This window comes from Oryx dammah, unplaced genomic scaffold, assembly GCF_014754425.2.
Source record: "Oryx dammah isolate SB20612 unplaced genomic scaffold, SCBI_Odam_1.1 HiC_scaffold_12, whole genome shotgun sequence".
Lineage (NCBI taxonomy): Eukaryota > Metazoa > Chordata > Mammalia > Artiodactyla > Bovidae > Oryx > Oryx dammah.
The window spans coordinates 40,350,230-40,366,191 of NW_024070196.1; the positions used below are offsets into that span (position 1 = coordinate 40,350,230).

The 15,962-nt window shown below is 38.7% G+C and overlaps 1 protein-coding gene across 1 annotated transcript in view; it reads left to right on the top strand.

Annotated features, from left to right (window-relative positions):
* GASK1B (golgi associated kinase 1B) overlaps nt 1-15,962 on the top strand; it is a 69,201-nt gene that overhangs the window by 14,074 nt on the left and 39,165 nt on the right. The window contains exon 3 of the mRNA XM_040251607.1: nt 10,883-11,097. Coding sequence (XP_040107541.1) covers nt 10,883-11,097 — 215 coding nt within the window. The remainder of the gene's footprint in view (nt 1-10,882; nt 11,098-15,962) is intronic.

The following is a 15,962-nucleotide window of genomic DNA, read 5'->3' on the forward strand; positions in this document are numbered from 1 at the left end:
AAAGTGGGGGATTCTGAAAAATTCACTCTTATTCATCAGCATATTTGAATGCTTGGTCTAGACGTTATGTCAGGAGCTGGAGAACCAAAGACGATTGGTGATGAGTCCCTGTTCTCAAGAGCTCAAGCTTGGAAGGCGGGAGGTGGCTAAGCAAACCTATCCTACAAGAGTGGTCAGGTAAAGACCTCAATGGAGATATTTTTGGAGAACCCTGAAGGCACAGAGAGGGACATGTATTTGGGGGGATAGTTAGGGGTATTGCAAAAAGATGTAGAAGCAGTAATGTCAGACTGTGGATGAAGTGAGAGATGGGTGGGTGTAGAAAGATGGAGAGAGCATGTGCCTGGAAAACAGTTCTGGGAAAAGGAGATTAGCGGTTGGAGGGGGAGAGTGGAGAATGACTGGGTTTGTGTCATGGAAGGACATGGACTTCATCCCACAGACCATGGGGAATCATTGATAGGTCTGAGGAAGAAGGGTGATGTGATGAGCTTTGGACTGCAGGAAGCTTACTCCAGTCAAGAGTTCATGGCTTCTTCATCTACATTCAGTTCAGTTCAGTTCAGTCGCTCAGTCGTGTCCAACTCTTTGCGACCCCATGAATCGCAGCACTCCAGGCCTCCCTGTCCATCACCATCTCCCGGAGTTCACTCAGACTCACGTCCATCGAGTCCGTGATGCCATCCAGCCATCTCATCCTCGGTTGTCCCCTTCTCCTCCTGCCCCCAATCCCTTCCAGCATCAGAGTCTCTTCCAATGAGTCAACTCTTCGCATGAGGTGTCCAAAGTACTGGAGTTTCAACTTTAGCATCATTCCTTCCAAAGAAATCCCAGGGCTGATCTCTTTCAGAATGGACTGGTTGAATCTCCTTGCAGTCCAAGGGACTCTCAAGAGTCTTCTCCAACACCACAGTTCAAAAGCATCAATTCTTCGGTGCTCGACCTTCTTCACAGTCCAACTCTCACATCCATACATGACCACAGGAAAAACCATAGCCTTGACTAGACGGACCTTAGTCGGCAAAGTAATGTCTCTGCTTTTAAATATGCTATCTACATTAGCAAACACTAAATGGCCCAGGACTGCATCACCCAGATGTGACGAACACTTTATTGGCAAAATGTGATTGTCTGTGGAGCCTGGCAGTGATCCCATCCTCATGATCCTCTGAAGCTGAGGTCGGTTCCTGTTTTCAAAGTGGAATATTGAGGCAGGAAGAGCCTGGAAGTTTCCATTTTCATAGCAGAAGTCCTGGGCAGACCTCGAAAGCAGAAGTTCCTGTCCATGAGTCAAAGCTTCAGAACAAAGAAGGACACTTTTTAAAGTGGAACTGATGGTTTGGATTGTGTGAGTTGTCTGTGGTGGAGGAAGTCACAAGTGCTTCACGCTTAGCTAATGCTTGAGGAAATGTGGAGATTATTTAAACTCAGTTCAACCTCAAGAAAACTAGTGAAACAGAAAAGTAACTAAATGCATTTATTTTTTTGTTGCAAGAACTAAATCACCCAGAAATCAGATTCCTAAAACAAGACCTTGTATTTGGGCTCGATTGTCTGCATAGAATCTTAACATATAAAATATATGGAATTCTGCCTCTCTATTGCCTTTCCCTGTTAAAATCATAAAAACCTAATATAAATTGGTTCTTCCTAATATGTGACAGTGCTGTATTTCAGTGTCTGTCTGGATCTCTTACCACCCTGCCAGACAGGTTTGGAAGATGGTCTTTTTACCTCTTGGGGTGCTCAGTGCCTCAGTCAGGGTGGCTGGGGGACTGGGCTCCAGTCTTATGGAAACCAGAGATACTGTCAAGAGTAGAATGCTGGGACTTACCTGGTGGTCCTGTGGCTAAGACTGCATTCCCAATGTAGGAGACCCAGGTTCTATCCCTGGTCTGGGAACTCGATCCCACATGCCACAATTAATGATCCTGCATGCTACAATGAAGACCCAACAGAGCCAAAAAAAAAAAAGAAAGGGAGGGGGTACAATCAATACTTGTGACTTCTTTCTCAACCCCACCCACATGATCAGCTCTTCTTCAGAGAAGGTTCTTCTCCTTATCAACGGCTATAGCCCAATTCCGGAGCCCAGCAGTTTTTTGTTTTGCTTGTCTTTGCACTGAGAACTCAGCCTTTATTTTAGTCCTTCATTCATTCCCTTCAGAACAGTTTTCAACTGGCAGACATGTAACCTGATCATCATTACACACGTCTTTGTCTGATTCTGCTGAATTCCTAGCTACAGCATGGGTCTTGCCTGGGCTGGGATCTGGTAGGTCCTCTATTTTTGGTACGCTTCACTCTGAACTCTTTCTATCCAAAACACAGGGACAAAATGGGTCCAGAAATTAAGGGCTAATGGTAAATACATGCTTTTGGAATAAGAGGATGTTTAAAAACCTGAGTATCTTATTCTCTGTCCCTACCCTCTCCCGCAAGGCCATCAGAATCTTGCATTCTTATTTACCCTCTCTCACATTAACTAACTTGTCCATGTTCATCAACGCTAAGCCAAGAGGTCCTACCTGCTTTGTTCACTTCTGTCTAATACTTTTAATCACCAGAACCCTACTGTGAAAGGCACTGTAGAGAAATAGAGCAGATCATTCATTATCAACCAGACACCTGCTACCTTCTCACGGGAGGTACACCCCTTCAACACCTGCTTTTAGCAGATTAGAGTTTTGCAATGTTCAAATTTTCCTTCAATGCATCAGACAGTTGCAATGGAACTGGACAAAATTTGTTTCCTGTAACAAAGATGAGCCTCACGTTTTGGCTGGTCTTTGTTTTCTTTAATAGATTTTGGAGTTATTTTTAATGAAAGGCTCTGAACTGAACTGTCACTTTCCTTTTTGTCTTGTTCACAAGAAGTCTTGGAACTTGGCCCATGTGATAAAAAAAAGGCTTCTGATTTCAGAGCTCAGGATGTTTTACTTATTTTTGCCCAGTGATAGATGCAGACTGACAACTCCACCTATAGTTCAACAAGACCCGTCACTGGTTGAAGGTGAAGGGCACTTAGTACACTAGGGTAGAGGAGGCTGTGTATAGCATTCATTCTTAGTGGATTTTCACATTCATCTTCTCAAAAGAATGTCTTCTTTGCGCTTTTGAATAAAGAACAAACCTGGGAGAACATAAAAAAGCAGGGGAACTATTCAGATTTTGGAAAAAATAAGTTTTATACTGGCAAATCTCATTTTTTTAAACGACAGCTGTGTAACCTTTAGTTTACATGAGCACCCACATATCTTTTAAAACCCCACTTCCCCCCACCTCTGACAGTTAGAATTTTATTTCCTCACTGTAAAATTTCTCCAGAGGGCACAGTGCTGCGTCATTTTGACAAACCCGCATGTGAAGAGATGAAAGCAGCTCATCTCCAAGGCACTCCAAGTAAGTTGCTTTAACCCATTTCCTGCTTTCGGAGACTATTTTTCTGTCATGGCTTCAGATCTATCAAAGTTCATTTAATGCTGTTATCAGCCATATTTTTTACAAAGTGGAGTTCTCCTCGCAGTAGCTGCTCACAGTTCTGAGCTCTGGAGCCATCCTGGCAGCTGTCACTACCTCAAGGGAGGGCAATGTGCACAAATACTCTGCAAGACCTGTTTGTTGGGAGGAAGAGCGGGTGGCCTACCAACTCTGAGAACTGGCGCTGGCCCTGCTTTCTGGAAACCCCTCTCCCGTGGTGACTGATGTCAGGCAGGGCAGCACAGAACCTCTTTCTGTGACAGTCAGAATATTTGCTAACGGGAGATGGATGTGGAGGAAAACAGTCGATACTAACAGAAAACCAATTATTCCTATCTGCTGAAAGCTCCCTGTGGCCATTTGAGAACAATTTTTCAAATGATTTAATAGAAAATGTATCATTCAAAAAATTTTAAGGTTTAAAAGGGAGAAAATGGTAAATGAAATGCAATATACTCATAGACTGAAATGGTAATAGTTGATTCACTACAGTCTGTGGGTGAGAGATAACCCACAGCCCATTTTTGTGTTTTGTGAGCTACCAATGGTTTCTACAATTTTTAAATGGTTGAAAAAATATCATCATCATCATCATAATATTACTATGACACTTAAAAATATATAAAATGCACACTCAGTGTCTGTAATAAAGTTTTACTGGAACTTAGTCACCACCCTTTGTGTACGTATTGTTGCCACTGCTTTTGTGTTGCAATGGAGTTGAGTGCCTGCTAGTGGACATTGCGTGGCTCTCAGTCACCATCTGAACACGGGGCTAGATATCACAGTTAAAGTGATAATACTTAAGAATATTTAATTGTAAGAGACATGTTTGCAATATAACATTTAGTGAAACAGTTTGACAAACTATATACGTAAGATGATTCCAAATAGTCTATCAAGCTTTATAATTTTTGCATCTTTCCCTTGGTGGAAATGTAAGTTCTATGAAAAAACAAAACAAACAAAAACCAAACAACTGGAAACCTGACATGTATGCATGTGTGTATGTATGCTTTAGGCTTAGAGCAGCACTTGAGATGTAGTAGATGCTCAATAAACAAATAAGGGCTAAGGGGAGGCTGATGAATTATGTGACTTTATAATGCATGCATGGTCAAAGCAAAACCTTTCCAGGATATACATATATGTGAGGCACCACACTGAGAACTTTAAATGCATGATCCCATTAACCCTAATGCAGTTAGTTTTGGAAGGTACAGTATTGCCCACATTTTACAGAGGATGAAAGCGAGGTTTGAAGAGATTATATAACTTGTCTAACATCACAAAGCTAAGAAGTAATGTGACCAGAATTCAGAAAGTCTCTTGGGTTCCAGAGTCTGAACTCTAACCACAAGCTATACTCCTTAAATTTCTAAAAACAATTAATTTTTTCAGGTGCGAAAGAAAGACATGGGAAAATATCTGATGTAAATATACAAATAATAGGGCCAATTACTAGGATAGGAGATTGTAGATGATTGTTGTTTTCTGGCTGTATATATATATTTCTTTGATTATAGCTGATTAGAATATTTTATTAGTTTCATGTGCAGCATAGTGAGTCAATGTTTCTGTAGTTTTATACTCCATCTGAAGTTATTAAAAATCATGGTTATATTTTCTTGTGCTGTATAATATATCTTTGTTGTTCCTTTGTTTTTATGCATAGTACTTTGTGACTCTTAATCCCCTACCCCTGTCTTGTCTCTCCTACTTCCCTCCCTCCACTGGTAACTACTCATTTGTCCTCTACGTCTGTGAATCCGTTTCTGTCTTATTACATAATTTGATTTGCTTTATTTTTTAAATTCCACAAGTATATGATAACTTAGAGTATTTGTCTTTCTCTGACTTATTTCACTAAGCATCATACTCTTCAGGCCCATCCATGTTGTTGCAAATGGCAGAATTTCATTCTTTTTTATTACCAGGTAGTATTCACTGAATGTGTACACACACACACACACACACACACACACCCCACATCTTTGTTGCCCATTCTTTTGTTGATGGACACGTAGGTTGTTTCTGTATCTTAGCAATTGTAAACAGTGCTGCTGCAAACATTGGGGTGCATGTATCTTTTAAAATTAGTATTTTTGTTTTCTACAGATATATGCCCAGCATTGTAATTGCCCAATCATATGGTAGCTCTATATTTAGTATTTTGAGAAATCTTCATATTGTTTTCCACAGTGGCTGCACCAATTTGCCTTGCTAGTAACAGTGTAGGAGGGTTCCCTTTCCTCTATACTCTCTCCAGCTTTTGTTATTTGTGTTCTTTTTTGTTGTTGGAGGATAACTGCTTTACAATATTGTATTGGTTCCTGCCATACATCAACGTGATTCAGCCACAGGGATGCCTATGTCCCTTCTCTCCTGAGCCCCCACCCCCCATCTCTCACTCCATCCTACCCCTTTAGGTGGTCACGGAGCACTGGGTTGATCTCCCTGGATCACACAGCAAATTCTGACTTGCTATCTATTTCACATATGGTGATACATGTTTCCGTACTGTTCTCTCAATTGTCCCACCCTCTCTTCCCCCACTGTGTCCACAAGTCTGTACTCTATGTCTGCCTCTGCATTGCTGCCTCACAAATAGGTTCATCAGTGCCATCATTTTAGATTTTATACACATGTGTTAATATACAAAATTTGTCTTTCTCTTTCCTACATCACCCTGTAGAATAGACTCTAGGTTCGTCTACTTCATTAGGACTGACTCGAATGTGTTCTTTTTTATAGTTGATATTTTATAGTAATATTTCATGTGTTTGTATGTATATACATATGTACATATATATATATACCACAGTTCATCTGTTGTTGGATGTCTAGGTTGCTTCCATGTCCATTCCATAGGAATGCTTCCATATCCATTCATCTGTTGATGGACGTCTAGGTTGCTTCCATGTCCTACCTATTGTAAAAAGTGTTGCAACAAACACTGGAGTACATGTGTCTCTTTCAATTATGGTTTTCTCAGGGTATATGCCCAATATTGGAATTGTTGGGTCATAAGGTAATTCTAACCCTCTTGCACTGTTGGTGGGAATATAAATTAATATAGCTACTATGGAGAACAGCCTAGATAGTATATTCAAAAGCAGAGACATTACTTTGCCGACTAAGGTCCGTCTAGTCAAGGCTATGGTTTTTCCTGTGGTCATGTATGGATGTGAGAGTTGGACTGTGAAGAAGGCTGAGCGCCGAAGAATTGATGCCTTTGAACTGTGGTGTTGGAGAAGACTCTTGAGAGTCCCTTGGACTGCAAGGAGATCCAACCAGTCCATTCTGAAGGAGATCAGCCCTGAGTTTTCTTTGGAAGGAATGATGCTGAAGCTGAAACTCCAGTACTTTGGCCACCTCATGCAAAGAGTTGACTTATTGGAAAAGACTTTGATGCTGGGAGGGATTGGGGGCAGGAGGAGAAGGGTATGACAGAGGATGAGATGGCTGGATGGCATCACGGACTCGATGGACGTGAGTCTGAGTGAACTCCGGGAGATGGTGATGGACAGGGAGGCCTGGCGTGCTGCGATTCATGGGGTCGCAAAGAGTCAGACACGACTGAGCGACTGAACTGAACTGAACTGATGGAGAACAGTATGGAGACTAGTCATTTGTATTCTTTATTATGTTAGCCATTCTGACAGATGTGAGGTGATACTATGATTTGATTTGCATTTCTCTGATGAATAACAGGTTAAGTATCCTTTCATAACCTACTGGACATCTATAAGTTTTCTTTGGGAAAATGTCTATTCATGTATTCTCATTTTTTAAAGCCTTCTTTGTTTTTCTGATATTGAATTGTATGAGCTGTTTATGTATGTTGGATATTAGCCCCTTGCCAGTTATTTCATTTACAAATATTTTCTTTCTGTTTTGTTTATGGTTTCCTTTGCTGTGTAAATGTTTTTAAGTTTAATTAGTCTCATTTGTTTATTTTTGCTTTTATTTCTTTTATCTTAGGAGCTGGTTCCAAAAAATATTGCTATGATTTATGTCAAAGGATATTCTGTCTGTTTTCTTCTAGGAGTTTTATGGTTTCAGGTCTTACATTTAGGCCTTTAATTCATTTTGAGTTTATTGTACATGGTGTGAGGAAACATCTAATCTCATTCTTTCAACATGTAGCTGTCCAGTTTTTCCAGCATCACTTAATGAAGAGACTGTATTTTCTTCATTGAATATTCTTGCCTCCTTTGTTGTAGATTGACTATATGTGTGTGAGTTTACTTCTCCATTCTCTATTCTGTTCCATTGATCTGTGTGTCTGATTTTGTGCCAGTTCTATACTATTTTGATCACTATAGCTTTGCAGTATTGTCTGAAGTCAGAGAGCATGATTCCTTTAGCTCTGTTCTTTTTTCTCAGGATTGCCTTGACAATTTGGGGTCTTTTGGGTTTCATATAAATTTTAGGATTATTTGTTCTAGTTTTGTGAAAAGTATCATGAGTATTTTGATAGATATTATAGTAAATCTGTAGATGGCTTTGGGTAGTATGGCCATTTTAACAATATTAATTATTCCAATACAAGGGCATGGGATATCTTTCTATTTTCTGTATTGATATAATTTTCAAATTCCTTCATTAATGTTTTATATTTTTCAGTAAATAGATTTTTTACCTCCTTGATTAAGTTTATTCTTAGGAATTTTATTCTTTTTGATATGATTGTAAATGTGATTGTTTCCTTAATTTCTCTTTCTGAGAGTTCATTTTCAGTATATAGAAGAGCAGCAGATATCTATATATCAATCTTATATCCTGTAAATTTACAAAATTCATTTATTAGTTCCATCTTTTTTTTTTTTTTTGGTGGAGACTAGTTTCCTATATATAGTAAGAGGTCATCTTTTAACTATACATTTTAATGTTTTTCCACATTTCCTAAAATGAATAGATTTACTTTTTTTAAAAAATGAAACAAATATTTCTAAAGCAAAGGAAAAAGCAAGGCAGAAATTGTTAACTGTTTATGTGCGTCATTTCCTCCTTTGAGGGCCTCATGTGCTGAGGAGACTCCTGGTCTTTCTGGTACATGGATTTGTTTTGTTGGAGTTCAGTGTTGGATTTCAACACTGCTTGAGTACTTTCTAGCACTGAGAATGCAAAGTGCTAGCTGTGTATCACTTTGTTCCAAAGATACTGGCTGATAGAGCCTCTTGGTATTAACATTTTGAAGTCCATATCTTTCAAAGCTTCCCTGGAGGCACAGTGGTAAAGAATCTGCCTGCAATGCAGGAAACACAAGCAGGAGACGCAAGTTTGATCCCTGGGTTGGGAAGATCCTTTGGAGAAGGAAATGGCAACCCACTCAAATATTCTTGCCTGGGAAATCCATGGACAGAGGATCCCAGTGGGCTACAATCCATGGGGTACCAAAGAGTTGGACATGGTTTAGTGACTAAACAACAACAAAAAATCTTTGAAAGCTATGCTGTGTCTCTTACACGTGTTTGGTTACACTGGTTTATTTGTGTCTCCTAGTACATGATGGACTGCTCCTATTATTGTTGTTCAGCCACTAAGTCATGTCTGACTCTTTGCTATCCCATGGACTGAAACACGCCAAGCTCATCTGTCCTCCACTGTCTCCCAGAGTTTGCTCAAATTCATGTCATTTAGTTGGTGATGCTTTCAAACGATCTCATCCTCTGCCACGCCCTTCTCCTTTTGCCTTCAATCTTTCCTAGCACCAGGGTTTTTTCTAATGAGCTGACTCTTTGCATAAGGTAGCCAAAGTATTGGAGCTTCAGTCCTTCCAGTGAATGCTCAGCGTTGATTTCCTTTAGGATTGACTGCTTCTACCTGAAATTTATTATTATTATTTTTTAAATTGGCATAGTATTTGGAACATATACATTTAACATTATATCTAGCATCTAAGAAGATAATTAGGTCCCAATAGCATGAAACCATTTAGTACAGTAAAGGAAATAAAAAGGGGTGAGATAACAATTAAGTTCTTTAGTTATGGTTCCCCTTTCTTTATTTTTCTTTTAATTGTACGTCAGTGACTGTGACCTATTTTCCACAGTCTAAAGGATTTTCTACATGCCCTGGCCTAAATTGCAAGGCTAAAAGTAGAAAGATTTTTCCTTTGAACAAAAGTGGAATGTAGGTGCTTAGGATGATTAAGTGAATGTTACTAATGTTATTGAGGTCTCTGGCACACCAAATTGAAAAGTGGTTAGAAGGGTGACTGTCCTTGCACTAAAGACCAGAGATAAGAGCTCTACACGAAGGCAAACAAGCAGGGTGGCAAAACAAGTCTTTAACAAAAACAAACAGTTATAGATTGAGAACCTCTCAGGTTATTTGAAAAAGCTTTAAAAATCCCTGTGATGTGTCTTGACATTCCAACCATAGTTTCAGAGGCTTCTATTGTTCAGGCTTGTTAAGAATGAGTTAAATGTGATTTTTCAGATCTTTGTGACTTACTTTCTTATCTTTTTTGCAAGAGATCATTCTGATTTTTAAGTTACAAGCAAAGCTGCTCATCATCCTCTTTGAGTGACTTTATTTGACAGACATGGAGGCTTGAGAGAGATACTTTTGGTTTTAAGCCTGCAGTATCTTTTAATGTACAGTTTAGCAATGAAATTTCTAAACTATCAAAACTGAGACAAAAACATTCAAGTGACATTTTCTTTGAAATATATTCTATGCACTGAAATTGATAAAGATGATATTTGCTTAAATGTACTTTGGGTGGTTTTATGTGAATAAACGATCATTTACCAGCAGTGCCATTGTTCTATCAGAAAGAAACCAATCAACCAAACAAACAAATCCAAAACACCTCTAAACCTCTTACTTCCTTTTTCTTTCTTTGGAGATTATAGTGACTGGTGTAAAACATGCAATTTCACTTTTAAATTTGCAACTTCTAAAAATTCTTTTTCTTCCTCATATCATACTGTGGCCTCAGAAAATCAGACAGTTGTTATTACAAATAGAGTGCAGCTCCACTCAGACACAGAATAGACAATTATAAATGTCTGGATTCTTTCCTTTTTCATGGTGGCTGCTTTTAGATGTGGAATAAAACCACATTAACCAGAGGGCGTTGTTATTGGTGGTTACAGGCCTATTCCTGCCACATCTGTAAAGTATCTTTTTTAAAAATCCTTTTCTTTCCTTGTCTAATAGTAACTTTCCATCGTATAAGACTGTTATCAGGAAGCATCATAAAGGTATATGAATATTAAATTATTCAGAAGACAAAGGGACCATAAATGTCATCTAATCCAATTCTAGCACAGGACAGACAGGTGAGAGTGTAAAGCTGTGCAAGAGTGAATGACATCCAAGGGCACACACAGAGTCAGTAACTTGCTAACTGTTTTCTTCTTCTTTTTTTTTTTTTTGGCTTTTATAGATGGCCGCCCATGTCCTTTCATCCTCTGGGATCCATCTTTGTCTCCAACAAATAATGAGACCCACTCTTCTGTTAAGCTCACTTGGGGAACTTATCAGCAGTTGCTGAAACAGAAGTGCTGGCAGAATGGTCGAGTACCCAAGCCTGAATGGGGCTGTACTGAAATACATCACCACGAGTGGTCCAAGATGGCCCTCTTTGATTTTTTGTTACAGGTAAGTTTTTTTTTAATCAAGTAAGTAGTTACCTAAGACTAACACTGAGTTATGGCAGTCCACAGTTAGGAAGTTTCTGCACCTTTTGGGTTTTTATGAAAGTGTAGTTTAAATTCTATAATGTTGTATTTGGCAAGCCTGGTATAACATAATAAGACATTATATCCTTTTAGGAAATGTTCAGAAATGTCCCTCAGCCCTTTTATTAATTTCTGAATAGGTAATTCTTCAGTACATTACTACTAGAATCATCATACCTATCATAGATACAATTTATTATGATAACCCATCAGTGGCTTTTCAAAGTAGGTAGTCTTACAGCACTTGGAAGGTAATTAAACTGAAGTTTGGTGAGGTTAAGTAACTCACCCAAATTGTCACAACTGCTCAAAACTGGGCTGGAATCTTGGGATCTGGTGATAGTAGAAGTTTGTCTTTTTTTCTATTTTTCCGCACTGTTTCAGTGGTCCCTTGGTCACTTTTCTTACAGTCACCATTTCCTGTTTTCTTTCCAGTAATTCTTTGTAAATACATCATTAATATTGACATTGGAGAGTAATAAATATTGGCCATCTACATAACTGCATGATTAGATGTTTTATAGGTTTCTTATAACTTTTATCTCCTTCTGATGAGGATCTCATGACTCTTCCTGTCCCCTCATTCCAATTACTGCTTTCCCTTCTTCCACTTTAGAAAAGCCGCCTGTTGTTGTATTGTTAATTAGCACTTTTTATGGCAATTTAAGACTATCTTAGGACATCTACAAAACATTCTCCTTTTGTTATTTTGTGTGTGCATATGTGTATGTGTGTGCCTTTTTAGCAAGGAACTATAGAGGGACAAAAATGTAGGAAGAGGGGCTTCCCTGGTGATCTGGTGGTTTTGAATCTGCCTGCCAATGTGGGGGCACGAGTTTGATCCCTGGTCCAGGAAGATCCCACACGCTCTGAGCAGCTGGGCCTACACACCACAACTACTGAAGCCCCCATCCCCCTAGAGCCCATGCTCCATAATAAGAGAAGCCACTGCAATGAGAATCCTGTGCTCTGCAACCAGAAAGGAGCCCCTGCTCACTGCAGTTAGAGAAAGCCCAGGCAGCAATCAAGATGCAGTGTGGCCAAAAAAAAAAAAAAAAAAAGTGTAAAAAGAAATCCAGTTTGGTGAGAGCCACAGGACAGGGATTAGGAACTTTCGAGAAGAGACGATCTCTGGTGTCCATGCCTCAGAGCCACCAGTGAGAACTGAGCTGGGAGCAGGCCACTTGCTTTGGGGAGGAGGCCATCAGGAAGCACCAGATACTGATGAGCTGTGCAGCTGTGAGGCTCAGGCCAGGCTCCACATATGTATAATCTTATTATTTCATTTATTAGCACACTCTCTCTATGAGGTAGACACCTTCTGTCCATTGTACAGATAAAATCACTGAGGTGTAAAGAGGTTATTATTGAGAACTGTGAAGTGTCTGAGGTCTTACTCTGCTTGTAGGCTAACAGGTTAGCCAGCCATAGATGTTAGCAGAAGACAAAGGACTCCCAGATGAGACAAATGACTTCATTACCCATGTACCTCTGCCCTCAAGGCCCACTGGGGAGTTACGGAGTAGCCTCACTGAACGCTGCACACAGTGGGTTTTTGTACCTTCTAAGAAAATCTCCAGTCTTTATTTCATTTCTTTTTAACTGAAAAATGAAATGATGTACAACATTATGGTGGTTTCAGGAATACTCCACCGTGATTTGACATTTGCAGGCATTATGAAATGAGCACTGTAGTAAAGCTAGCATTCATCTGTCCCCATAAAAGTCATTACAATATTATTAATTATATTCCTTATGCTGTATATTACATTCTTGTGACTTGTTTACTTTATAACTAGAGGTTTGTATTTCTTAATCTCTGTCACTTATTTCACCTGTCAATCTCCCTCCTCTCTGGCAACCACCCATTTTTTTTCCTCTACATTTAGAAGTCAGTTTTCCTTTTGTTTTGATTTTTTGTTTATTTTTTAGATTGCACATATAAATATGGTGTTTGTCTTTATCTGACTTATTTCATTTAGCATAATGCCATCTAGATCATCCACGTTGTCACAAATGGCAAGTTTTCACTTTTTTATGGCTGAGAAGTTTTATATATATATATACATATATATAGATATCTCACATCTTTATCCATTCATCTATGGATGGACACAAGTTGCTTCCACATCTTGGCTATTGTATATAATGTTGCAATGAACTATGGTATATATCTTTTCAAATTAATGTTTCCTTCAGGTAAATACTTAAAAGTGAAATTAGTAGATCATATAGCAGTTATATTTTTAAGTTTTTGAGGAACGTCCATCAGTTCAGTTCAGTTCAGTTGTTCAGTCATGTCTGAGTCTATGACCCCATGGACTGCAACACACCAGGCTTCTCTGTCCATCACCAACTCCCAGAGCTTGCTCAAACTCATGTCCATTTGAGCTGGTGATGTCATCCAATCATCTTATCCTCTGTTGTCCCCTTCTCCTCCTGCCTTCAATCTTTCCTAGCATCAGGGCTTTTTGAAATGAGTCAGTTCTTCTCATCAGGTGGCCAAAGGATTGGAGTTTCAGCTTCAGCATCAGTCCTTGCAATGGATATTGAGGACTGATTTCCTTTAGGACTGACTGGTTGGATCTCCTTGCAGTCCAAGCAACTCTCAAGAGTCTTCTCCAATACCACAGTTCAAAAGCATCAATTCTTCAGTGCTCAGCTTTCTTTATAGTCCAACTCTCACATCCATACATGACTACTGGAGAAACCATAGCTTTGACTAGATAGACCTTTGTTGGCATAGTAATATCCCTGCTTTTTAATAAACTGTCTAGGCTTGTCATAACTTTTCTTCTAAGGAGCAAGTGGCTTTTAATTTCATGGCTGTAGTCACCATCTGCAGTGATTTTGGTGTTCAAGAAAATAAAGTCTGTCACTGGTTCCATTGTTTCCTCATCTATTTGCCATGAAGTGATGGGACCAGATGCACTGATTTTTATGCCCACCAATATTGCACAAGGTTTCCCTTTTCTCTACATTCTTGCCAAGAATTTGTTATCTTTTGATAATAGCTATTCTGACCGGTGTGAGGTAGTATCTCCTTGTGGTTGTTTGCTGATTTTTTGGGGAGTGGAACAGTTGGTATGCAGGATCTTAGTTCCCCAACTAGGGATTGAACCCTCACCCACTACAGCAGAAGTGTGGCATCTTAACTACTGGACTGCAGGGAAGTCCCTTTCTTTGCTGATTTATTCTCCTTGTGGTTTTATATTTCCCGGGTGATTAGGGGTGTTCAGCATCTTCTCATGTGCTTGTTGGCCATATGAATGTCTTCTTTGGGAAAAATGTCTATTCATATTCTATGCCCATTTTTAAATTGTTTTTTGATGTTGAATTGTACGAATTCTTTGTATATTTTGAATATTAACCCCTTAATAGGTATATAGTTTGCAAATATATCCTCCCATTCAGAAGTAGCCTTCCTTTTGTTGACAGTTTACCTTACTGTGTAAAAGCTTTTAGGCTTGGTAGTCCCATTAGTAATTTTTGCTTTTGTTTCCCTTGCCTGAGGAGATAGATCCCAGAAAAAAAAAATACTGTTAAGACAGACGTCAAAGAGCATACTGTTAATGTTCTTTCCTAGATTTATGGTTTTGGGCCTTATATTTAGGTCTTTAATCCATTTTTGACTTTATTTTTTCATATGGTATGAAAAAGTAGTCTAGATTGATTCTATTGTACACAGCAGAATAGTTTTCTCAAGACCACTTATTGAAGAGGCTGTCTTTCCCCATTGTATATTCTTGCCTGCTTTGTTGTAGATTCATTGACCATATAAGCTTTGGTTTATTTTGGGGCTCTCTATTCTATTCCATTGATCCATATGTTTGTTTCTATGTCAGTACTATACTGCTTTGATTACTGTAGTTTTATAGTATAGCTTGAAATCAGGGACTGTGACAACTCTAGTTTTTTTTTTCTTCTTTCTCAAGATTGCTTTGGCTCTTTTGGTTCTTTTTTGTTTTCATACAAATTTTGGAGTTGTTTGCTCTAGTCCTGTGATAAATGTCATTGGTGTTTTGACAGGGATTGCACTAAATATGTAGATTGCTTGAGTAGTATAGTCATTTTAACAAATATTGATTCTTCCAATCTATCAATCTATCATCAGCACAAAATATCTTTCCATTTGTTCTGTCATCTTCAATCTCTCTTAGTTTTCAGAGTACAGATCTTTTTCTTCTTTGATCAGGTTTATTTCTAACTAATTTATTCTTTTTTATATAGTTGTAAAAGTGATTATTTTCTTAATTTCTCTTTCTGCTGGTTCATAATTAATATTTATAAATGCAGCATATTTATTTTTTATTTTTAATTGGAGGATAATTGCCTTACAATGTTGTGTTGGTTTCTGCCATACAAAAATGTGAATCAGCTATAAGTATACATATGTCCCCTCCCTCTTGAATCTTCCTCCCACCCTGCACCCCATCCCACCTGTCTAGATTTTCAGAGGATCAGGTTGAGCTCCTTGTGTTAAACAGCAATTTCCCACTAGCTATTTGTTTTGTATATGGTAATATATATGTTTCAACACTGCTCTCTCAATTTGTCCCACCCTCTCCTTCCCCTGCTATGTCCACAAGTCTGTTCTATGTCTGCATCTCTATTCCTGCCCTGAAGATATGTTCAATAGTACCATTTTTCTAGATTCCATATATGTTAATATATGATATTTGTTTTTCTCTTTCTGACTTACTTCACTCTGTATAACAGGCTCTAGGTTCATCCACCTCACTAGAACTGACTAAAATTTGTTCCTTTCATGGCTGAGAAATATTT